Raw genomic sequence first — 26079 nt, forward strand, 5'->3', positions numbered from 1 at the left:
GAGCAACGGGGGCCAAGAGATCTGCCGGTGGGTGCAGAGGGTGGCAGAGGAGGGCAAGATGCAGGGGGGTGGGGGTGGGAGTGTGCAGGGAAAGCCAGAAAAGGCCCTTCCCAATCCCTGCTGGTGAGAGCACATACAGTGGAGCCAAAAGACCCAGGTTCTATCTGGGCTGCACACGCTATAGCTGGGCAACTCTGCACAAACCCCTTCCCCTTTCAGAGTCACTTCGTGGCTTTTCTGTCAGTGATTCAATTTAAAAAACAAAGTCAGGCGTGGTGGCTCACGCCTGTAATCCCAGCACTTTAGGAGGCCTAAGGCGGGTGGATCACTTGAGTCCAGAAGTTCGAGACCAGCCTGGCCAATGTGGTGAAACTCCGTCTCTATTAAAAATACAAAAATCAGCCAGGCGTGGTTGGGGCAACTGTAGACATAGCTACTCGGGAGGCTGAGGCAGGAGAATCGCTTGAACCCGGAAGGCGGAGGTTGCAGTGAGCCAAGAACAGGCCACTGCACTCCAGCCTGGGCGACATAGCCAGACTCCATCGTAAAAAAAAAATCCACAAAAAACAAAAACAAAAAAGCAAACAGGCGGAGCACAGTGGATCACACCTGTAATCCCAGCACTTTGGGAGGCCGAGGTGGGCAGATCACCTGAGCCCAGGAATTCAAGACCAGTCCTGCCAACATGGTGAAATCCCGTCTCTTAAAAAAAATAAAAATAAAAAAATAAAGCTGGGTGTGGCGCTGGCGCCTGTGTTCCCAGCTACTGGGGAGGCTTAGATGGGGAGGATAACTTGAGCCTGGGAGGTCAAGGCTACAGTGAGCTGAGATCGCACCACTGCTCTCCAGCCTGGGTGACAGAGCGAGACTCTGTCTAAAAAAAATAAAATGAATAAACAAACAAAACCATACAGGTAAGAAAGCTTGACAGCCAAGAACAATTCCAGGGGCACAAGCCCTGATTCCAGACCAAGAGAATTCAGTCTCCTTCCACTCAAGAAGCATTTGGGGAAAGACAGGGTCGGGGACCAACATTTAAGGAGCTCCTGCTCTTGGGCCCATGCTCCAGCTCCACTCAGGAGTCCCTAATGAGTGAATTCAGCTGCCCAGCCAGCAACGCCAGGCTCTTCTTACAGCCCGGCCCCTGCAGAAAGGGCCTTGAGAACCCGCTTGCAGTGATTGGCCCAAGGCTGATACCTGATCTGAACTGGGCCAATCAGATTCTCTGTCCCGAGAGTGTGAACTTGGATGCGGGGCCTCTTAGACCCTATGGTGGCCCCAAGAGACAGGCTGCTTCCTGGAGGCCACAGTAAGTGGAACAGAGAAAGCTGGTTCTGGCAAGAGGCTGTCGGGCAGCAGGAGAGACTGGGCTCCCGTGGCCCAGGGACTGCTGGGGAAAGGAGCTGCTGCCGTGGACACATATGGCTTCTGGGGTCCTGGTTCCAGGTCTAGGGAGAGGCCTGGCACCTCTGCCCCTGGCAGGTACCTCTACTTCCCTCTGAATACACTTTCCCTTGGGTGTCTCCTGCTCTTTAGAAGTTATTTGGCCTCCCTGAATCTGTTTTCTTTAGGCGTAAAGTGGGAATAGCAACGCCTGCTTTGCATGGTTGTGAAAACTCAGAGTATGATACGCAGTAAGCACTCTCTATGAGGTGCATTAAAAAGAAATATTATCATAGTCCACCAATGCCAGCTTGAGGAAGTGGGGCAGTGGCGTGATCAGGCCTGGTAGGGCATGGGTGGGAACTGCAGGCTACAGGTAAGGATGGAATCTAGGTAGTGGTTGGTTCCATTCAGACCTGCGCTCTACCCAAAGCTCCCGCCCTTTTTGCCTGTTATGGTTTGAATAGTGTGTCGCCAAAAAGATATGTTGACGTCCTAACCAGAATCAGGACGTGACCTTATTTGGAGATAGGGTTGTTACAGAGGTAATCAAGTTAAAATGAGGTCATTACGGTGAGCCCTAATCTAATATGACCCTTCTAAAAAGGAGACATTTGGATATACAGACATACATGCACGTGGAGTGAGTGCCGTGTGAAGATGAAGGCAGAGATCAGAGGATGCATCTGCAAGCCAGGGAATGCCAGATTGCCAGCAAACCACCTGAAGCCAGGGAGCGACATGGAATAGTCCCTCTTACAGGCCTCAGAACTAACCAGCCCTGCTGACACCTTGATCCCAGACTTCTAGCCTTTAGAACTTGGAGACAATGAATTTCTGTTGTATAAGCCACCCTAGCAAATGCCCTTCTGTGGCTTTTATTTCCAGAAATAATTGTCCTCAGTTTTCTGATTGGAAAGGACTGAATCAGCTAATCTGTTGTTTTCAAAACTTGATTGTGCATTAGATCATCTGGGGAAGGTTTTACAACATTCTCCTGGATCAATGAACTCAGCATCTGAGGGTGTGACCAAGGCCTCTGTGATTTTTTAAAACTTCCCATGTGTTTCCAGCGTGCATCAAGATTGATAACCACTGAGCTAATCCACACTGAGGTGTTAGCAGCTGAAGACCATTTATTAGAATTCCTTTACAGCAGGCACAACGCCTGAAGCCAAAGAACTATGTGAAAGAGCAGTGTTGGAGACACTAGGGACAGCTCTTTCAGGAAGACAGTTGGGGGAAATGGACTATTTCTGGCATCACTCAAATTTTACTGTATCTGGCTAGTCCTATTTCTAGGGATGCTCTTGGGGCTTAGGAGGAAGAACAGGCAGGCAAAGTCATTCCATTTGCTCCCTCCACCCCCTTCAAAACTCTAACACAGTGGTTCTCAGCATTTGGCTCCATTAGAATCACCTGGAGGTGATCACGGAACTAGATTGCAGGGCCCGGTCCCCAGTTTCTCATTCAGTAGGGTGAGGTGAGTCCTAAAAGTGCATTTCTAACAAGTGCTTCTGAGGCAGGAGAATAGGGTCTATAGGCAGGGAACTTAGGGCCCATTCGTGCTGACTTCCTAAAGCTGAATCAAGAGAAAACACCAAGGTCTGGGGCAGGGAATCTGAGGCCAATTCATGATAATTTCCTAAAGTTAAATAAAAGGGAAAACACCTGGGTCTGGGGGCAAGGAACCTAAGGCCAATTAACAAAAACGCCGTAAAGCTAAACCAAAAGGAAAAACCCCACCTTCGCAGGCCCAGAGGCTACTCTCTCTACACCTCTCCCCCTCTTCCAGGTCTCAGAGGGAAAGGGAGAGTGCCTTGGATTGGCCTCTGGCCAAGCATGGGTCATCTCTTTATCTGCATAGGCCACCAATTCACTTCAGCCTTTAATTAGCCACGGACCTAATCCTTCATCCAGGTAAGGGGTAACCAACAGGGACTTCAAAAGGAGTACTTATAACCCAGAAAACATTGTAAACTCTGGCTCAGGCTGCCCCCACCCTGCGGAGTGCTTTCTTGCTCTAACAAATCCCTGCTTTTGCTGCTTCATTCCTGTGTTTCATTCCTTTGTTACTTCATGTGTTTTGCTGAATTCTTTGTTCAAAACACCAAGGACCTGGACAACTCACTCAAGGCTTTCCTTCTGGTAACACCTAGGTGATGCTTCCTTCACCCTCTTCAAAACTCTAACACAGTGGTTCTCAGCATTTGGCTCCATTAGAACCACCTGGAGGTGATCACTGAACCAGATTGCAGGGCCCAGTCTCCAGTTTCTCATTCAGTAGGATGACACTGCTGGTGGTCCCAAAACTGTACTTTTAGAACTTTGGCTGAAAGGATTCTGTAAGACCTCAGGGCGAAGAGGACACCAAGGATGCCCTCAGGGTCCCAGGAGGCCAGGCCCTCCTCTCCTCTGACACTGCTCTGCTAACACCGTACCTGCCAGGCAGGGGCTAGTCTGTGATGCAGCACTTCTTATCTTGGGGAAGGGAAGTTTTGGGACATGCAGTCATTAACAGAACCAGGGGCAATGGATCAAGAGTGAAAGGACACAGGTTCTGGTGAACGGAATTGAGGCAGTGTGTGTAGAACAGATGCATTCATGGATTCTAGAGTCAGACTAACTGGTGTTCAAAATTTAGCTGTGCCAGTAACAACTGTGTGAACTGGGGTAAGTGAATTACCTTCTTTCAGCCTCTGTTATGGTACCTAGGAAATAAGGATAATATAATAGTGCTGTGCCCGCCTCCTGCAGCAGAATAAAGTTTAAATGAGACAATATATGTAAAGAGCTTATCAGACTCTAACACTTGGTGATAGCTCAATAAATAGGTATTATTAATGATAATTCTTTGAAGATGGACAGGCTTTTTTGGTAAGGTAATGATCTCCCCATCCTTGGGGGTATGTAAGCAGAAGCTGGAGTTGTACCAGGGATTAAAGCAGAAGATCTGAGACCGGGAGTGTTGGAGGAGGAGGCTGGTTCTTCTGCTCCAGATCACATAATAGAACTGGAATAAGCACTTGTAAACCTACGATTCACTTCTGAAGTGTGGCAAGACTGGGCGACCTGAAATTATTTCCTGTGGAATTCCTTCTAGAATCTTCCTACCACACCTTTTCCAGGCACCAACAAGAGCCACCTTGCTGGAAAGCTGGACTGTTTTCTGAAAGACCACAGGGTATGTAAAAGCCACTGCCATGATTCTGATCAGATGCCAAGGAAGCAAGGCATGACAGCAGCCACTGCCTCACCCTGCACCAGTGTGCAAGGGGTTGGGGAGCTGGCTGGGTTTGCCGTCTGCAAAGCTGGGTGGCAAGACTGAGTCAGGCCTGGGCCAGCGGCCAGCCTGGGGAACTAGAAGGTGCGGTCAGTAAATGTGTGTTGAATAGGAAGATAAGGGAGAAAATGAGGCGTTGTTATCTCCCAACAATTCTTTTGAGGGGACTTTATAGGATGCCTGAAGGTACTTGGAAGAGGGTTATAAAGTGATCAAAAGATCATTCAGGGCCAGGGACAGCGGCTCATGCCTGTAATCCCAGCACTTTGGGAGGCCAAGGCAGGTGGATCACTTGAGGTCAGGAGTTCGAGACCAGCCTGGCCAACATGGTGAAACCAAAAATACAAAAATTAGCTGGGTGTGGTGGTGCACACCTGTAATCTCAGCTACTCAGGAGGCAGAGGCAGGAGAATCACTTGATCCTGGGAGGCGGAGGTTGCAGTCAGCTGAGATCACGCCACTGCACTCCAGCCTGGGCGACAGAGTGACACTCTAAAAAAAAAAAGAGAATTCAGGCACATGTGTAACTGGATACCACAGGTTCGAGTAAATTCTCCTCCAGAAAAACTATTAGGCCAATTCCTCTTTATCCTTTAAGGTTTCTGTTTAAACATCATTTCCTCCAGGAAGCCTTCCCCAATCCCTAGCACCAGGTTAAGGGTCCCATTTCTGTGTTCCCATTGTTCCCTGTTTCTCTCCAGCAACACACTTATCCCTCTCTGTTGTAATTCCTCTTGATGAATGGTTCATCCTCCTCGATCTGCCGTCAGCTATGTGAACACAGGGGTTGGTCCGTCTTGGTGACCATTGAATCCCCAGGGCCTAGCACAGTGCCTGGCACTGTGGACTTCTCATATGTACCTGAATGAATGAATGAATGAATGAATGTCTTTAGGCAAGTCCTTCAACTTCTTTGAGCCTCAGTTTCTGCACCTATAAAATAAGGACTAATGGCATCTCGTTGCAGGCTAACTCTGAAGATGAATCAAAAGCAGCTGTTACAGTGCCTGTCATGAAGTGTTTGGTAAGCAGTCACAGTTATTATTGTCTTGTAATTGTTATTTATTAAGTTATAAAAAACTGAGGAGATACTGGCTTTTCATCTCTTCAGGTGGCTGGAGGCTATTATCAGTGATCTTTCTAAGCCACACATCTAGCTGTCTTCCCTGGCTCTGACAGACCTCCGTAATCTGGTCCCAACTTTCTTTTCCATCTACATCTCCTATGACTCCTCACCCCCAATTCCAGTTGTACCAAACTACAGACCATCCCCCACTGGGCCTTTATTCACTCAACCTCAGCTCAGCTCACCGCTTTCCCATTCTCAGGTTCCTGCTCACTCTTCAAGGCCCATCTTTAATGTCATCTCCTCTGCCAGGCCCCACTAGGCTCCCACAGCACAGCTCACACCAGCCTTCCACTCACGTTAGATGACTGACTGCCCATCTCCCCTGTTAGAAAGTGTGGCAGGTATCACATTGTGCTTATGTCCGAATCACCAGCACACAGCAGTATGTGATGTGACTCATACAAGCCTGGGCTGTGGAATTGAATTGACCTGACATAAGGGAGAAAGTTCTGGTTCAAGAACCTCTGAAATCCCATCCCGAAGTGCGTGGAAGCCTTGGTGGATGGGGAGAGGAGAGAGGAGCTCTGGTGTTCTGCTTTGAGGCATTGGCTTTCAAAAAGAATGTGATCCAGTCCCAGAGTGAGTCTGGGGCAGGAATCTTGTATGAGTACAGAAGGGCAAACTGTCAGAGGAGCTTGACATTAGGTCCCCTTACCCGTGCCTAGTGCCGAAGGACCCACATCTCCCTTCTCCTCTGGCACTAGTATAGGGGTCTACTGGAGGAATTATTCCAGCACCTTCCACCCAAGATGCAAAGCCTTCCCAAGCTCCAAAACCTTCCCAAGCTCCATTCCCTTAACCATCAGACAACTAGTTAGACTGCATACAAGGAAATTAACATGAGTCGAAAAGCCTGATTAAAGTAAAGAATGATCACCCCTTCTACTGGCCCACAAAGAGAAGATGGTTGTCCTCACAGTTCGCCAGTGCTAAGAACTTTCTCTTTCTCTCCTTACCTGACTACCTCCTACGTTGCCATCAAGGCCTCCTCTTCAAGAAGCTCCTCCCATTCCAAACCGAGCTAACTGCCTTTCTCAGTGCCCCCAGGGCATCTGACAACGAATCAGCTGCTTAGGTTTTGACTTACAATCCCTCAGTGCAGGGCCCCGCTGCTACCCCAGCTCTTGGCAAGCTGTTCCAGGCACAGTGCGTGCTCAGGAACCATTTATTGAGCCAAACCAGACTTCCCAGCAAAGCAGCCTTGTCTTCTGCCCTCAGCCTGGTGGGAAAGTATTTTCAGGCTTGTCAGGATAAAACCACAAAGACACAGGTGAGACTCTAAGACACAACGTTGGGTGTTCTGAGAACAGCAGGAGGGAGATGTGCTGAACCAGCTGTTTCCATAGGATCAGACTAATGGAGGGGAATGGTCTAGTCTAGTGCAGTAGTTCTCTGGCCACACATTGGAACCACTGAGGAACTTAAAAGCAAAACAAAACAGTGTCTGGGTCCTGCCCTCAGAGATAGTGATCTAATTGGTCTACAGCAGGATGTGGGCATCTTACTAGGTCCGTGTACACTCAGAGAAAGATGACCCCACATACGGGGCTTACATACACCACTGGGATTGGCATGGGCGCTGTCAGCTGAGGATTCTCTGCAGCAGGGCTCCTCTGGGGTCAGCATGGCACGGGCCTGAACTGCCCCAGGGTGTGTCTCAGCAGAGAGAAAGCCTAGTATGCTCCCTTGACCAGCTGGACACATGGACAAAAAATGTCCTGTGCTCCTTTTACTGTCCAGTGTGTCATTTTTCCTTTTCCTAAAAGGATGACGGGTACCTTCCCAGCCCAGCAAACCAGTTATAGGAGGGGCGAGTCATTTCCAACTTGAAACTTGTCAATCCCCATCCCTCCCACTCTCATTCCTGCTGGATAAGTAATTACTTTCCAACTCCAAGCCCATTTTCCAGGGAAAATCCAGGTGCAGAGAAGCCAGCGTCTTGGGTGCACAGTGGGGCTCTTGCATCAGTGGGGTCTCTGAGTGGGGCAGTGGCTAAGTTCCCATGGGTGCATGCTAGGGCAACTTCCACTCCCTCTTCCCTTGCCAGGTCCCCAGAGGTATTGTGCACCTATTTTTTGAGCACCTGCTGTATGCCTCCAATTCTCTTCTCCACCCTGTCCTGCTGTACACACTTACTCATCTTTCAAGAGTCAACCTCACCTGCTCCATGAAGTGTTTTCTGACTCGCCAGGCAGGATGCCTCCCATGACTGGCAGAAGCAACACACATTCTCTTTGGAATAACTCAACTTCAATCCAGGCTGACAAAAATTGTATTAAAACCTTTTTGTGGGTTTGTTTTAGAGACAGGATCTCACTGTGTTGCCTAGGCTGGTCTCAAACTCCTGAGCTCAAGTGATCAAGTGATCCTCCCACCTCGGCCTCCCGCGTAGCTGGGACTGCAGGTGTGTGCCACTGTGCCCAGCTCCAAAGCTATTGATTTATAACATGAATTCTGACTTTAGATATAGTAAAAGTTTTTTTTGTTTTTTCCCAAAGAGTCTTACATCAGATAAGGGATATAGCTGTCCTTAGGTCCTGGGGATAATGGAGAGGAGAGTCTCCTGGCCCTTGCCCCGCTCCTAGACCAGCAGGGAGCATACTCAGGAAGGCTCTTGGAGATCAGGAAGTAAGACATTTGTGTGACTTTCCAGTTGACTCCAGCCCGCAGCCCCAACAGCTTCAATTTTGTCTTTCAGGCATTTTCTGATATGGGGAGGAAGTATGTGTGCAGGGGTGCCCATCAGCCAGGGAGCTGGCACCTCTTCCATACGATGTGCGCATCACTAGCACTGCACACATCACCCTGTATGAGGAGTTTCTCTCCCCTGAGTGAGGGCTAAAAGCTGAAAGCTTAATTGTCCATCAGTGGGGCCTGGCTAAGTAAAAAGCAGCATATTTATATGATGACATATGTAGAGAAGTTGAAAGGAATGCACTTCCTTTATCAACATGGATAGAGCTAAAAAAAATTGGTGTAAAACTAAGTTGCTGAATAAACAGTACAGAATGAATGCATTTTTTAAAAATTTAAAAAAAATTTTTTTTTTTTTTTGAGATGGGGTCTCACTCTGTCACCAGGCTGGAGTGCAGTGGCATGATCTTGGCTCACTGCAACCTCTGCCTCCCGGGTTCAAGCGATTCTCCTGCCTCAGCCTCCCAAGTAGCTGAGACTACAGGCGCCTGCCACCACGCCCGGCTAATTTTTGTATTTTTAGTAGAGACGGGGTTTCACTGTGTTGGCCAGGATGGTCTCGATCTCTTGACCTTGTGATCTGCCCGGCTCAGCCTCCCAAAGTGCTGGGATTACAGGCATGAGCCACCATACCTGGCCCCATGATTGCATTTTTAAAAAGTACATTGGAAACTCACTTTTTTTCCAGTGGCTACATTTGTATGTATGCAAAAATATTTTTTATAAATCTGAAAGGACAGTGCAGAGTGAGACCACACCTCATGTGTCTCTGTTTGATCAGGGATCAGTGCACGGCTCACGGCAACATGGTAGGTGCTTCTAAGATGTTTGCCACATGGATGGCAGCGTTGGGCAGCTGCTGAGGACTTATGGAGTGATGGACCCAGAGTCTCGTGAAGGGCCTTGAGAGGATTCCTCCTATACTGGCTCCCTCCTCATCCCATCCGCCCCCACCTTCCACTAAGCCCAGAACCCACAGCTCCATTCTGGCTGTGGCATCCCTGGGTCTGTCCACTCCCTCCTCAGCTTCAGATTCAGCCCTAGCCCTGTTCCTCTATTTTTCTGAGGACTGGCCCCAGTGTGTATATGTGTGTGTGTTGGGGGAGCTGACTGTTACTTAGAAACTGGGATTGGAACAAAGCAAGTTGATTCTGGCCCAGGCCATTAACTAAACTATCCTACTATAGTCTTGGATCAAGTACTTCCACATGAGAGGGAGCACTGGGTGGGTACTCGTGAGCCTGATGGCTAATGTACTGGGAAAGGACATGAACAAATGTTCTAGAAAGGTGCCTGTTCTGGTGGGGAGGCCTGCCAGCTTTCCGAGCCCATAAGTCCTTGTCCTAGTCAGCTTGGGCTGCCGTAACAGATGACCATAGACTGATGTGGCTTAAACCACAGTTATTTCTCACAGTTCTGGAGAGGCTGGGAAGCTCAAGATCAAGGTGCCAGTTTTTGGTGAGGGCCTTCTTCCTGGCTTGCTAATATGCATTTTCTTGCTGTGTCCTCACACAGCTGGGAGGGAGAGCTCTGGTCTCTCTTCCTCTTCTTATAAGGACACTAATCCCATTATGGGATCCCACCTCATGACCTCATCTAAACCAAATCACCTCCCTAAATCCCCTTCTCCAAATACCATCACATTGGAGGTTAGGGCTTGAATATATGAATCTTGGGAGGACCCATACATTTGTAGGGGAAAGGTTTCAAAAGCAGGGTGTTTGGCATGCTTTATCTCAGACTTCAGGGTAAATAGTGAATATCAGAGGTTCTGGATGAAGCTTTTGACACAGGCAGAAGAGGTAGAGCATGCAGGGAACTGGTAGCAAGGAGGAGGCCTACTCTTCATCATTATGGCTGGCTCCAAAGCACAGGCTTCATTCAGGCAGGCACACATTCATTTAACGTCTTTTAAGGGCGCAGGCCCTGGCTAGCACTGGGCAAGTGCTAGGGCCCCTGAGTTGAAACAGAGTGCTTGCCCTCCTGGAGCTTACTGCTGTGCATGAGGCAGGTCTCAATGGAAAACTGCAAACTTTTACCTGGCCTCCAGGTTTTGCATGTGCCATTTTGTCTGGTACACCCTGCATTCCCTTTGTCCTGTCCCCCGAGCTGCTTCTACCCATTTGGCAGGTATGGGCGGGTGGGGCTGTTTTGGGGAAGTTTGCTCAAGTCTGGATTCTGAGACGCTAGGGCTTCCAGAACATGACACCTCTTGCCTCTCAAGGCTTGCCATTGCAAGGCTGCCCCTCTTGTTTGCATGTCTGTCTTCTCCATGACACCTAAGCTTCCTGAGAACAAAACTGTGAACCACCATATCCTAGGTACCCACTGTGGCCTGCTTCCTGCAGGGAGAGGGTACAGTCAATGAGTGAGTGAATGAATGAATTATACGCTATTGCAAATAGCTGGTCCCTGAGCATGAGGGGTATCTGAACAGATGTGTAAGTATGGTGATTAGAAACAAGTGATAAAGGTTTGAGAAATAATATAAAAAGCCACTGCAGTGACAAACACACCCATCCACCTGCTCGAGACTAACAACCAACTGTTTTCTTGATCCATAGCTGCCAGAGGAACATGCCTCTGTCTTACTGGGTTTCTGAGATTTGCAACCTCTCAAGCTGGGTTCTAGCCAGAGAGGTGTAAAAGCCAAAAATGTTAGATCGTTCAGTCACCTTGTATAAGTTAACATAATATTTTTTTTCTCTCTCTCCTTTTCTTTTTCTTTCGCTTTGGAGAAGGTCTCATTCTGTTGCCCAGGCTAGAGTGCAGTGGCACAATCAGGGCTCACTGAAGCCTCAATCTCCTGGGCTTAAGTGATCCTTTCACCTCAGCTCCCCCGCCGCCCACCCCAGTAGCTGGGCCTACAGGCACAGGCCACCACACCCAGCTAATTTTTTCATATTTTTACTACAGAGAGTTTGCCATGTTGCCCAGGCTGGTCTTGAACTCCTGGACTCAAGGGATCCGCTGGCCTCGGCCTCCCAAAATGCTGGGAATACAGGCGTGAGCCCCTGCGATCGGCTTATAACATTTCTGTGCCTCAGTTTCCTCACTTGTGAAACAGGAATAAGAGTAGTTTATTAGGGTTGCCCTAAGGACTAAATGAGAGGGGTCTTGTAAAGTCTGAGGGATGGTGAATGCATAAATGCTTAATAAGTGCTGGCTCTTACTACAGGGCCTCTCACCTCCAGCGGCCCTGCTCTGTCATTCTCTAAACCTCAGTTGGCCCATGTGTAAGATGGGAGTGCGAATGGTAATGATTAAATGAGAAAGTAAAACTGTGCTAGGATCTGTTGTTTGTGTCCAAGAGAGCCTGTGGGACTACGCTTCGCATCCAGGCTCACCAGGCTGGGGATTCCGGGTCCGGCCATCCAAAGCAAATCTACTCAGTGCGCTGGTCGCGAGGACCACCTCCAGCCTGGGGACTTCAGGCCACAACGCCCAACCCAAACCCCAGAACCGTTTTTCTCACGGGAGCAGGCTGCTGTGGGTTCGTCTGACTGATAAGGAGGCCTGATTATTATTCTCCTGGGAGATGACCAGGAAGGCCATGGAGGGGTCCCCACAGTAGGGGGCGGCGCATGGACTGCAATCTGGTTATTCCAGGAAAAAGAAATAAAAAATGTTGCAGAGGCGGCGGCCACAGGGCTGGGAGCCGGTTATCTCTGGGCCACCTTCCAGCTCTGATAACCATAGGCCGGGCTCGCCGGGTGGGGCGGGCGCCCCGAAGTGGGCCGGGGCGCCGCGGCCGGTAGCCTCTGCTTTGCCCAGCCCCTCCCGCTACGGTCGGGCGCCGGGTCTCCAGGCCGCGCCCAGCCCCACGAGGAAGCGGCGCGGTGCCTGCCAGCCGAGCTCACCGCGCGCCCTCAGCCGGACAAGGTGGGCGAGGGCCAGGGGGGCCGCTGCTAGACCCCGGGGCCCCGCCCGTGCCCCCCTACCCATTCCCGCTCCCCCAGCACCCGGGGCGTCCCCCGGAGCTTACTCTGCAGACAGCGGGCTGCGGCCAGGCAGAGGGCGAAGAGTCCTAGGGAGATGCCTCGGGTCTTCCTCCTCCCGCTGGGCAGAGGCCTCATGGGCGAGCCCGGGGCCTCGCGGGCCGGGGTGTGTGCTGGCCGCACCGCGCTGCAGCTCCTATGCGGCCTTCTCTCTTCCTCCGCCTCTGGCTGCCGCAGGTTCTTTAGGGCCAGATGCAGATGAGCTGGTTGTACTCTGGTTGAACCAGTTCCCAAGGATAGGGGGGGCGGGGGGGGGTGTTGCGGGGGAGAGAATTAATATGGGAAGGAATGGGAATGCACAGACTCAGAGGTAAATAATGGCAAATAATGAGCAGCCTCCTTCCGTTCACACCCATTTTACTGGTATTGATTCAAGGTTCGGCTGGATGCTAGGTGGCAGGAAGGAGGGAAAGTATTAGCTATTGCTTCAGGACAGAGCTAGTCATTGGCATCATGGGCAAAGGGAAGGCTTTTAGGAAAGTGAAATGACAGCCTGGAGTGAGAGGGATGAGGGGAGGGGGTGGGGAGACTCAGGCTGCCCTGATGGGAACCACTGCACAGTGATGATATCCATCCATCTATCCACCCATCTGTCCATCCATCCATCCCTCCATCCATCCAGGAAATGTTCACCAATCGCCTGCTTTATTTGCACAGAGCCTCGCACATGGCAGTCACTCAAATAAACCGGTGGAATGAAGCTAGGCACTGTGTTAAGTGCTGGGGATACAAGGATGTGGGCACCTGTTTAGAAATCCTAGCAAGGGGTGGGGGCTGCAAAAAATGAGCAACCGCTAGGCCGAGGCGGATCGGATCACGAGTTCAGGAGATCGAGACCATCCTGGCTAACACAGTGAAACCCCGTCTCTACTAAAAATACAAAAAAAAAAAAAAAAAAAAAAAAAAAAAAAAATTAAAGGGGCGTGGTGGTGGGTGCATGTAGTCCTAGCTGCTCGGGAGGCTGAGGCAGGAGAATGGCGTGAACCCGGGAGGCAGAGCTTGCAGTGAGCCGAGATTGCACCACTGCACTGCAGCCTGGGCGACAGAGGGAGACTCCGTCTCAAAAAAAAAAAAAAAAAAACAACCGCTGTACAGTGCATATGTCGCTAGGATCAGAGAGGCCCAGCATGCTCTGGGGGCTCAGAGCAAGTGTAATTAGTCTCCAGGAGAGGTCGATGGAGGGGTGGGGCAATCAGTTTTGGTCCAAACTAGTCATGAAATTATATTTCACTTTGTCAAAACTAGAATTTCTAGCCTCACTTGCCACAAGGGATAGCAGTGTGACCCAGTGCTGGCCAGTGATATTTAAGGGGAAGTCTTTTTGAGGTGTTTCTGGAAAAGTTTTTGCTTTCCTCATAAAAAGGACAGCTAAGGCTGGGACTTCCCCTCCCCCTTTCTTTCTGCCTTGAAAACATTTATTCTGTTCAGATCTGTGGCATGTGTCTTGCATCCATTAAGTTACATAAATGAATGCAAAAACCATCATGCTAAGTAAGGATGGTGGAGCAGGAAGATAGAAAGACCTAGAAGGGCCGGGTGTGATGGCTCACACCTGTGATCCCAGCACTTTGGGAGGCTGAGGCAGGTGGATTGCATGAGCCCAGGAGTTTGAGGCCAGCCTGGACAACATACTGAGACCCCATCTCTACAAAAAAATATAAAAATTAGCCTGGGCATGGTGGCCCACGTCTGTAGTACTAGCTACTTGGGAGGCTGAGGCAGGAAGATCACTTGAGCCCAGGAGGCAGAGGTTGTAGTAAGCCATGAATGTACCACTGCACTCCAGCCTGGGTGACAGAATGAGACCCTGTTTAAAAAAAAAGATAGGAAGGAAGACATAGAAGACTATCGTAATCCACTGTACTTTCCTATCTCCTTCTGGTTTCTAAAGGAGATTTCTTGCCAATTCCGATGTGTTCCTGGTGAGGCCGATACTAGTGTTACCCTGCTGACTGGCTTGGGGTGGGCTTGTCAACCATGCTGTCCATTTGAAGTACCCTCTCTGCCAACCAAAGTATTTGGTTCAAGGATGGGCAGACAGGGCCATCAGCATCTTCCCTGGAAATGTATGGCCACTGCTGGCATGCTAAAAATGGGATATGAACCTGGGGGTACTGGTGGACGATCTTGTCTGTCATGTGGAGAGGCCCTGGATTAAGAATGAAACCAAGATGAGACAAACTGAGCGGGGAACTGAGGAAAGGGATAAAGGCCTAACTACATGGGTTGGGCTCTGGGATTCTGCATGATTGGGTTTGCCATTTATCAGCAAATAAATGCCCTTTTTTGCCTCAGCAAATTTAAGTTGGATTTTTATGATATAAAATTGAGAATGCCCTGCTAAAGCAAGCAGTCTTCTTGACATTTTTCTGTTTTCTTTATTAGATGTAAAAGGCTTCAGGAATTACTTGCATTCATTTGTTTATCCATCAAACATCAAATCTGCCCCCATATCAGGCAATGTGCTAGGCACTGCAGCTCCAAAGATGAATAATAACTCATGATTCCTAGTCTCAAAATACTCACAAACTAGTGGAGACAAAATGATTCAAGTTGGGAAAGGCTTCCAGACACAGAGGTCTCTCCTGCTAAGGCTAAGTTGAGAGGAAACTGGCTGTTCTGCTTACTGCTGTGAACCCTGGAAATCTGAGACAGGTCTCAATTTAGAAAGTTTATTTTGCCAAGATTGAGGATGTGTGTCTGTGACACAGCCTCAGGAGGTCCTGAACACATGTGCCCAAGGTGGTCAGAGCACAGCTTGGTTTTAAACATTTTAGGGAGACATGAGATATCAATCAACATATGCAAGATGAACATTGGTTCTGCCTGGAGAGGCAGGTCAACTTGAAGCAAAGGTGGGAAGACTCGATGCAGGAAGGGGTGTTCCAGGTCATAGATGGCTAAGAGACAAATGGTTGCATTCTCTTGAGTTTCTGATGAGCCTCTTCAAAGGAGGTAATCAGATATGCATTTATCTCAGTGAGCAGAGAGATGAATTTGAATAGAATGGGAGGCAGGTTTGCCCTAAGCAGTTCCCAGTTTGACTTTTTCCTTTAATTTAGTGATTTGGGGGCCCCAAGAATTTTTTTCCTTTCACATTTCCCCCCTTTTCTTTTTAAAAAATTTTTTGAGAAAGCACGTTAGAAGAAACCAAGTCTCTGGGCTCAGATTTCATTGGATCTCTCGTGGCTTAGAATGGTTTATTCGTAGACAGGTAGGTGCCAAGTTATTAGGAAAGCTCATTATTAGCAGGTTGTGAAGTCTCATGTCCTATGAAGAGAAAATAGGGGGAGGAAGGGAGAAAAGCAGCAAACTAAAAAATAATTCTGAAAAATTGATATAGGCCACATTATACTGTGTAGACAAGGATGAGGCCAGTTTTCCCAAGGGCTTTCATTGGCTCCATCAGGCAAGTTTGATTCCTTAAAGGAAAGCACACCATTCCAGTCAAAGCCTTGGCAAAATAACCAGTTTCTCCAATTTTGTCCTGTTACAAATGAAAACAGATTCTTACTGCACTTATGCAAATAAGTGTATTGTCATGAGTTAATAATGCTCACAAATAGTTTCCAAATTCTGTAGAAATCAAGTAGAGAGAAAACAAATATACTCCACATTTTGTTCATAGGAGTATATTTTACTCAATTATTAAAAGTTGTAAATAGCTTAAAAGTTTTCTTGACTCTGAAAAACAAAAGAAAGGATCAGCAATGTTTCAGTTAAAAAGATTACTTTAGACTTCTATTAGCTTAGTCCATGTAGATAATTTTTGTTATGTTTGGTATTCATGAACATGTCAGCTCTCTATGAGTCCTGAAAGTTTTCCTCTATTCTGATGTCACAATCTTCAAAGTTATCAGAAACCTGTATTCAAGAGCACCTGTTAGAGTCATATAGCCAATAATAAAACCACCTCTTAAGAGGACCAACACAAGACAACAATTGTCTGTGGATGACAAAATGTTTTAGGGCAGCCATAGTCAAAGACACAATTGACAAGTAAATTCGTTACCTCTGTGGCACACAATAGTTTAACATAACAGTTATAATTATTACTGATAATGTACACTAAGTCATATCAGAATTATAGGAGTTTTCCATAATTTTGTAACACATGCCAATAATATATTTAAACAAATACAGCCCAAAGAAAACCAAGCACCATTTCATATTTGACAATCCTTCCTATAGCATTTATATGCCAAATAAATAAGCCATATTTGTCATTTTTTGGACTTTAGGGTACCTATTAATAATATCTTACAGGATTAATTAGGTCAGAAAAAGACAGTTTATAATTTGATTTTGGAAAGTTTGTCAAATATCAAAGGTTTAAAACACTTTATAGCACAAAATAGGATTACAGGTCTTGTAAAATAAGTCATTCATTTAACCAAAGTGATAACTCAAGGATTTTTTAAAAAAGGCAAAAACCTTCCTTCTTTGAGAGATAAGACTTAATTTTCCAAATGATAAGCCCCAATGCAAACAGCATGAGGCCAATTAATTTTTCCAAAATTTTATAAACAATTATAAAATGTTAGCCTTGATCATAAGATGTAGCTTCCATAAGCCTTTTATAACCTTTATTAAGGAGTTGGTTAATGCTTCAAGAAAACCTTGTTAATCTGACACAGAGGCCCATATGCTAGTCTTGCATCAGTATGTCTTTGACATTAATGTTTAATTTATAGAGAAACTGAATTTATTTTATCTCTTAAAAATCGGCCCTTATAATTTCACACTCTCACCTCTTCTGCAATACACCCTGGGCCTTGAGGAGTTGAATGGCTTTAATTTCTGGTCCTGTGTGTCTCAGGAATGCAGTTTATTTTGATTGGGATCTTTTGTTTTTTTTTTAGATGGAATCCCCCTCTTTTGCCCAGGCTGGAGTGCAGTGGTGTAATCTTGGCTCACTGTAACCTCCGCCTCCCAGGTTCAAGTAATTCTCCTGCCTCAGCCTCCTGAGTAGCTGAGATTACAGGTGCCTGCCACCACGCCCAGCTAATTTTTGTATTTGTAGTAGAGACCGGGTTTCGCCATGTTGGCCAGGCTGGTCTTGAACTCCTGATCCACCTTCCTCAGCCTCCCAAAGTGCTGGGATTACAGGCATGAACCACCACGCCAGCCTTGATTGACATCTTCTATGGGGCCTGAAAATGAGGCTTTAATTGCAATGTTTAAGATTTAGAAGGACTTTGTGTCCTTTTTAGACCCAGGAGTCAAAGTCCTGTAACTTAATGTCACAAGTACCTTAAAAGCACATACAGAAAAGCACATACAGATGTAATAACCTTGATTCAAATTTTTTTTAATCTCAGTTTTTCCCTAAGCAAACCAAAACTCAATAATAATGGCATAGGAATTATTTTGATAAAAAAACATAAAATCTGTTAGGCCAGTTACCAAAAGGCAAAAGAAAAGACCCTCTGTAGTGTACAGAATATTATGTTAGAAGGAAATATTTCCTTTAGATGCTTAAGAAAATATTGTTAGCATCAACGCACAACAAACAGAACTTGAGGAAGAAAACTTACATGAGTTGAAAATGAGTTGAAGGAGAGCATTATTATTTTGAGCCTTTTAAAAGAAAGAAAAAGGTGGCCTTGTTATGTAAATAAAGTCCCTTCAGTAGTCAACGTAAAGAATCTTCGCTTTTTTTTTTTTTTTTTCCTTTTTACTGGCCAAATACGGCCACCACCACACCAACTTTGTGTGTGTGGGGGGGGGGGGGGGGCGGGGGGGGGTGCAGAATTTAGCCACTTTAGAGGCCTTGTTCCCCATAATTTGAAATTTTCCTTCAGATTTGATCAAGTCAGATAGAGTTAATCAGAACCAGTGGGAAAAAGACCAAAACAACAAGAAAAACAGAAAGAAACAACAACAACAACAAAACAGTTAAGCAAAACAAATGATGGCACAACATATATGATAACTGAGCACTCTTATGGTAAGGAGAATTTATGACAAATTTGTTGTTAATCTTAACTTTAGCCAAGACAAACCCTAATTCAATTACTTACATAGGGATTGGTCTCAGACTGAAGACCGCTCTCTACCATTCTAGGAGCAGGAAAAAATACTAATCTTTCATGTTGGAAGCAAGCTCAAACTCCATAAAGGAGTAACCTGCCTTCCATAATCATGGAAACAGGAAATCTTGCCTTCCTTATTGGAAGCAAATAAAACTCCAAGAAAGAGGAGTTGTACAGCAAAACAAACTTTAGATCTCTATCAAATTTTGGGAGATCAGGGATTCTATGGATGTGCTGTCAGACCTCAGGAAATTGTCCTCTTGGTTTGAGCCATAAAGTTAGCTTGTGCTGGTACCACGCACCGATAGGAGATTTGTCAAAGGTCGGGGCATCTTCATGCAGAATCCCTTCATGGTTACCAAAACGTGAATCCTGGAAATCTGAGACAGGTTTCAGTTAATTTAGAAAGTTCATTTTGCCAAGGTTGAGGATGAATGCCTATGACACAGCCTCAGGAGGTCCTGACAACATGTGCCCAAGGTGGTCAGAGCACTGTTTGGTTTTATATATTCTAGGGAGACATGAGACGTCAATCAACATATGCAAGATGTACATTGGTTTGGCCTGGAAAGGTGGAACAACTTGAAGCAAAGGCAGGAAGACTCAAAGTGGGGAGGGGCTTCCTGGTCATAGGTAGATAAGAGACAAATAGTTGCATTCTTTTAAGTTTCTGACTAGCCTCTCCAAAGGAGGCAATCAGATGTGCATTTATCTCAGTAAGCAGAGGGGTGACTGAATAGAGTGGGAGGCAGGTTTGCCCTAAGCAGTTCCCAGCTTGACTCTTCTCTTTACTTAGTGATTTAAGGGCCCCAAGATTTATTTTTCTTTCACGCTGCCATATACCTGGCACCTGGCATCTGGCACATGGTAGATGCTTAATAACAATTTGTTAAGTGGATATAAGAATGATAAAAATGGAAGTCAGAAATGTAAGTTAGTGAGAAGGAAGACGCTCATGAGATAAAGAGCTGATAAATGTTGGAGTGACTCAGTGATGCTGTGATTTTGTGTCCTGCCTCTGCCTTCTCCAAGCTCTCTGGCTATGGAGAAGTGACATCAAGCCTCTGCACTTTTGAAGTGGTTGGACTGTACCAGAAATTATCTGTCCTGGCTGCACATTAGAAAAAACAAACAAACACACCATGGCTTGGGCCTTGCTCCAGTTCAATTGAATCAGATTTTCTGAGGGTGGGGCTGAGGCATGAGTGTTTTAGAAAGCTCCCTGAATGATTTTGACGTGCAGCCAGGGTAGAAAACCACTGCTCTAGATTGGAGGCTTCTCACAGTCATGTGTGATGCCTTTTTAGGTCCAAGTTTATTATATCTTTTCTGTAGTACAGGATTTCATAGAGGGGAGGAAGGAGATCACATGGGTCCATTTAAGACATTGTATTTACCATTTTATTCATTCAACAAATATTAATTAAGTGCATACAGGATCTCAGGCACGGCAGGCACTAGCTGGTGGAGTCAGCGGGGGTGAAGGCAGGGAAGAGAGGTGTGAGAAGCAGATTGGGTCTGTATGCTGACTCCTCACAATGCTTGTTTTTTGCTGAAAGGATATAACTCAAGATTCATAATTAGTAGGAAATGTTGGCTCTTCCTTTGCAATCTTTGGCACACGCTGTATCCCTCAGGTATTTTTAACTCTTCTCAATAGTCAGCCATTCTGGAAAAAAACAACACCCACCAGTGTTTGTTTTCTCAAAATCCTAGGATATATTTCTCACTTCTAAAAGAAGTAAATGGTGTCTGTTTATAGTGACCTAGCTTTATGATAGCTGCACATCCCCATGCATTTCTCCTTTTTGAGAACAGTCCTAATTAAAATATACTATTCTGTTGTTCCTGTAAGTACATTTGAATTTGTGAAAATATGCAAAATAGATCACCATATTCAGATGGCTCACAAGTTCTTAGTGCTTTCATCTTTCTTGAAAATATGTTTGTTGTTTATTATGGGATGTGTGTTATGGTGCCAAGCAGTTGGCTGAATTTCAAGGGGAACTTGTGTTGAATGCTACTGTATAGAAGACATACATGCAGTAAGGAAGTTTATACAAACCTTTGTTAAAGTTGTTCCTTTGGGCTTTTATGGTGCTATACAGCATGCTAAGTCTCCAAACTGAGCTGATTTGTATTCCTGACGTCACCCTGGAACCACGTGGAGGCCAAGCCTAGTAAAAGGAAAATGTGTACTAGGTGGTCACTAGTTCCTTCTTTGAACTCGATGGTACAAAGTGCCTGAACCATGCGGCAGCCCGTATTTAGTGTCTATAACCAGAAATCATGGTGATTGATGCATGCAAACCTTAGTTCCCCTATACGGCTGTGAAAGCAAAATATCTTGGTGCCCCCAAATCACTAAGCTAAAGAGAAAAGTCAAGCTGGGAACTGTTTAGGGCAAACCTGCTTCCCATTCTACTCAAAGTCACCCCTCTGCTCACTGAGATAAATGCATATCTTATTGCCTCCTTTGGAGAGGCAAAACAAGCAAACATATAACTTACATGATTACTGAGCACTCTAATGGTAAGAAGAAATTAAGACCGGCTGGTTGTTAATTTTAACTTTAGCCAAGACAAATCCCAATTCAGCTACTTACTTAGGGATGGGTCTCAGGCTGAAGACTGCTCTCTACCATCCTAGGAACAGGAAAAAAAAAAAAAAAATCATCTTCTCTGTTGAAAATGAGCTCAAACTCCATAAAGATGGAAGTTTACCTACCTTTCATCATCATGGAAGTAGGAAAAACTTGTCTTCCTTGTGTTGGAAACAAGTAAAACTCCCCCAAAAAAGGGAATTGTACCACAAAGTTAACTTTAGATCTTGACCGAATTTTGGGAGATCAGGGACTCTCTGGAGGGGGTGCTTCCAGGCCTCAGCAAATTGTCCTATTGGTTTGAGCCATAAAGATAGCTCAAACTAGTACCAAGCACCAATATATTTGTCAAAGGTCAGGGGCACCTCCACTCAGAATCCCTTTGTGGTTACCAGAATGTGAACCCCCCAAATCTGAGACAGGTTTTGGTAAATTTGGAAAGTTTATTTTGCCATGGTTAAGGATGTGTGCCCATGACACAGCCTCAGGGGTTCCTGATGACATGTGCTAAAAGCTAACATCCAAGATGCGTGTGTGTTTAAAGGCCTTTGTGTTTTTATTTTTTTTTCTCTCCTAGGACCTTAAGCAAAAGTTTGTTTTTTCTCAGTTGGCTGCATTCTGTTTTCTTCATTTACTTCTGCTGTCCCTCCTTTCTCTTGCACCCTCTGCTGCATGATGGACCTAAACTAGTTTATAAAAGACTGGGGTTTCTTAAAGAAAATGGAGAAGGTGCCAAACTCCCTTTGGGAAAGAAACCTGTTTTTCCTTATGGAACCCAAAGAGTATAAGCAGACAAGTGTGTCTGAGCTTTTAAACTGTTTCCTTTTGTATTGTGTTACCTGATCTACTGGCTAAAATAGTTATTGCAACAGAGGCTACTCTTGGGTTCTTAAAGAAGAGTGCAGTTTAGACACTTAGAAATGTCTTTGTTTTAAGAAAGATTTTTTCTAAGTCCGCTGTAAAAACATCACATGGTCTAGCTTCATAATAATTCTTCCTTTTTGGAAACCCAGGATTCAGTGTGGGCTCTCCCCAGAGCTCAGAGATCCAGTTAAAAGACAGGTAGTCCCTATCTAAATAAAATTGGTCTCCATATACAATCCTGATAGGTATTTATAATTTTATGTTTGATTTGGCATCCATCTTTAATCTTCCTCTAGCATACCAGAATTTTTCTCTCCATACCTTATGATGTAAATTTTGCTATTTGATTTTCACCAGAATTGTTTTCTTTAATGTGCAAATTTAAAGCTATTTAGCTGACACTTGCCTAGGGTTATGAAATAGGTTATCAAGTATCTGAAAGTCTAAGATGGGGAAAAAAAGGTTTTTATACATCTTTAAGATGTACTTCTATCAGCATATCTAATATGTCTATGTATTTATGTGTGGTGCACACAATGTCTCACTACTGAAAATATATAAAAGAGCTCTAATTAATTGGCTTAAAGAAAAATAAAAGCACTTAATTCAAATACTTTATCAGAAAAATGAAAGAATAGCCAAATGTTTTGTCAAGATTACATGACTTAAGTAAAATCTTTAATAAATAAGCTAGCTTTAAAATTATTGGTAAAGTAATATTAGAAATGCCTTAAGAATTACCAGCATACATTTCTGTTTGCATTTATTGATCAAGCAATTTCATACTTATCCCTGCCAAATACTATAAGGTGTCAAGATTTGGCATAGAGTTTACAAAATCCAAAAGACTTTAAACAGAAAAGGGGGGAAATGTGAAATGAAAATATTTTGGGGTCCCCAAATCACTAAGTTAAAGGGAAAAATCAAGCTAGGAACTTCTTAGGGCAGACCTGCCTCCCATTCTATTCAAAGTCACCCCCTTGCTCACTGAGATAAATACATACCCGATTGCCTCCTTTGGAGAGGTTAATCTGAAACTCCGAAGAATGCAACAATTTGACTCTTAACTACCTATGACCTGGAAGTCCCCTCCCCACTTCAAATTATCCTGCCTTTTCCAGACCAAACCAATATTAATTTTACATATGTTGATTGACGTTTTGTCTTTCTAAAGTGTATGAAACCAACCTGTGCTCTGACCACCTTAGGCACATGTCATCAGGACCTCCTGAGTCTGTCACAGGCGCGCATCCTCAGCCTTGGCAAAATAAACTTTCTAAATTAACTGAGACCTGTCACATTTCTGTATTTTGATATTGGGGGTAGTTTCATGGGTATACATTATGAAAATAAGTAATTCAAAATCTAAGCTGTTGGAATTCTAAACTATTTTGAGCCTTAAAGGAATGTGAATTTCAGGGCCTGAGTCACATGACAGGCAGCTATAACCTAGAAAGTTGTAAACCTTAGTATCTCTGACTATACAGAATCTTTTTCCTTACCTGCATTATTTTGTAAAATGCTGCAAATGGCTAAAAGGCACCAGGGAAGACCCCTTCCCTCTCCACTGTTGACTTTTATTATAGATTAACCTCTCTCTTACCTTTCACACAAAGATTTCATGATTGTCACATTGCCTTAAAATGGAATGTTATTCAACTCCTGGGTGATGGGTTCAATCAATTATACTTCAAATCTAGGCATCATGCAATATACTTTTGTAACAAACCTGCACATGTAACTCCTTAATCTAAAATAAAAGTTAAAAAAAGAGGCACACACGCAAAATCATTCATTAAAACTTGGGGGAAAAGATGGAATGTGAAATGTGCTTTTTTTCATTGGAAAGTGCAAGGCTCTTATATTGGTTCAAACCCAGAGAACGCGCCAACAAACACAAGGCGGTGTGGAGCTACATGCTGTTTTAATGAGCACCCAGGTGCAGACAGGCTGAGGCCTAAAATGGCATCAGCCCCAAAAGTGAGGATGGGGCAGGGGTTTTATAGTCTCCTGTAAACAGGAAGTGTCCCAATCTGATGTAACTGCTATGGGGTACCCAGATGGCCTCTCTCTCTTGATCTCCAGAGGGAACGTGTCTTCCAGCCAGCTCTCTTCCTGCTTCTGCTATCTTGCTGACACACGCTGCAGGCACAAGGCCACTTGGGACTAGGCCTGAGGAGGGAGGAGTTATTCAGCCTCCCAAGCTTTCAGGCCCCCAGGAGAATCTTTCCTTCCTGTGTGTTTGGTTATAGAAAAGGGAAAAGGGATGACTTTCTCAATGGCACCTCGAAAAAAAGAAAAATATAATTTTTGGGGTATTCTTGAGAGATGGGTTGGTATCCATCGTGTCATTTGTAGCAGGAGCATCGTCTGTATTGTCTGGTGGTTAACTGTAGTTTCAACAAGAGTTTTAATGGCTTTTGTCATCAGTGGGATAATACAGCGGAGAAACCCAATGGTGAAGATTCCTGTCCCTACCAGAGTTTTAAATCCTCCTCAATTAGAGAGCCACCCCCTAGAAGGTTCGTTGGGTCTCATCCCTTCCAGATTTGGACTGGTACATGGCTTACTTTTCTGATGTTTGAAGTGATCTCTAGAACTGCTTTTTTGTTATTGTCTGTGTTAAGACAACAATTAGAGATATTAAAGTTACCACAGACCCCACCCTCTTCTGCTAATAAGTAGTCTAGTGCTAGCATGTTTTGATAAATTGCCACATGCATTTGGTTTTGTTGTTGCGCGAGCATGTCCAGAGCTGAGGCGGTTTGGTTAGTGATTATCTCTAGAACAGCCTATAGTCTAATTATTCTATTTAGCATATATATAGGAGTGCAATAACCCCATGAACCATCCTCAGCCCAAGTGGCAGGGTTGTAATATTCAATGATCCATTGTGGAAGCCATTTGTCCTCTTGCCATCTTTGGCTTCCTCCTACCTTTAAGGATCATTTTTCTCTGTTTAGGTTATCATATACATGGACTCCAAGGGTGTTGCCCACCTGCTTTGGAAGTAAAAAGAATCCAGGTTTAATTGTGCATAGGAAACAAGTACTTTGCCAGTGATAAGGTAGTCATGAGTAAGCCTGGGTTCCACACATCCAAAAGAATCCATCAGGGGCAATCCATTGTAGGCTAGTGTTCATAGGATTGTCCCATAGTGCACTTAGGTGGGGGTATGTGGCATAAGGGTTAGTGGTGTTTGTATAGTACCAGGCCTTTTTGGACAAGACACAATCGAGGTAGCTTAAGTTAGAAGGAGACCAGGCTCTGTGGGGTAACGTTGGCCACCACTCTGCTGTGGAGGCATTGACTGTTAGGGTTTGGTGACAGGTGCTTTCACCTATGGTGCGATGGGTTTCATCAGTCCGCTTGTGGGATATGCACACTGTCCTTCTTACTGGGTTGGTAAATGTCCAGGACTGCGGGTGTTCCTGAGGAGTGAAAGTGAGGCTGGGGTTTTGGGATGTTAGTAAGTAAGGGGGAAAGTCTATCCCATACCACGGCCACTGTTAACTCATATAAGCTCCCCAACATACCCAGCAATTGAACACATTCATGGTAAGCATGATGCATTCTCCTAGATCTACAAACAGGTTTTTTCCTGGCTTGGGAAGGGAAATACCATGGGTGATTTGGGGGGAAGGAGTTGTTGGTTTTGGCTTTTGCTTTGGCTGCAATCTGTTCTCTTTATGTCCTCTAGCACTTGATTGTTTACTCCCCATTTTTGTCCAATTTTGGTGAAGCAAAGCCACTGCTTACCTTTTGGACATATAGCCCCATCACAGCTGCCAGATACTCCTAGATTTTTTACTTTATAATAACTTTTCCCTGATTCAATACATTCCTCGATTAAGGTTCCATAACAGGATTTTTCTATATGAGTATGGTAAATAAAGGACTGTTGCATTTTTCTTCTGTAGTGGAAAGACTGATAACACTCACGGCAGCTCAGAGGGGCTGCTGTGGACAGCAGGGCAGCTACTGACAATATTAGCATTGTGGTGAGGGATATTCCTGTATTAAGACTTTTGGTTGTAAGTGAGGTACAGCAGGCAGTTGAGTAGATACAGGCCATTTCTAAAAGCAGGTGG

General features: G+C 45.3%; 1 protein-coding gene across 1 annotated transcript in view; it reads right to left on the reverse strand.

The window, feature by feature from the left end:
• Positions 1-12681, reverse strand: part of VSTM5 (V-set and transmembrane domain containing 5) — a 32356-nt gene extending 19675 nt beyond the window's left edge. Inside the window, exon 1 of the mRNA XM_016921825.4 lies at positions 12475-12681. Within this exon, the coding sequence (XP_016777314.1) occupies positions 12475-12565 (91 nt within the window). The 5' untranslated portion in view covers positions 12566-12681. The remainder of the gene's footprint in view (positions 1-12474) is intronic.
• Between the last annotated feature and the right edge of the window lie 13398 nt (positions 12682-26079).

The sequence above is a fragment of the Pan troglodytes genome, chromosome 9 (genome assembly GCF_028858775.2).
Source record: "Pan troglodytes isolate AG18354 chromosome 9, NHGRI_mPanTro3-v2.0_pri, whole genome shotgun sequence".
Taxonomy (NCBI): Eukaryota; Metazoa; Chordata; class Mammalia; order Primates; family Hominidae; genus Pan; species Pan troglodytes.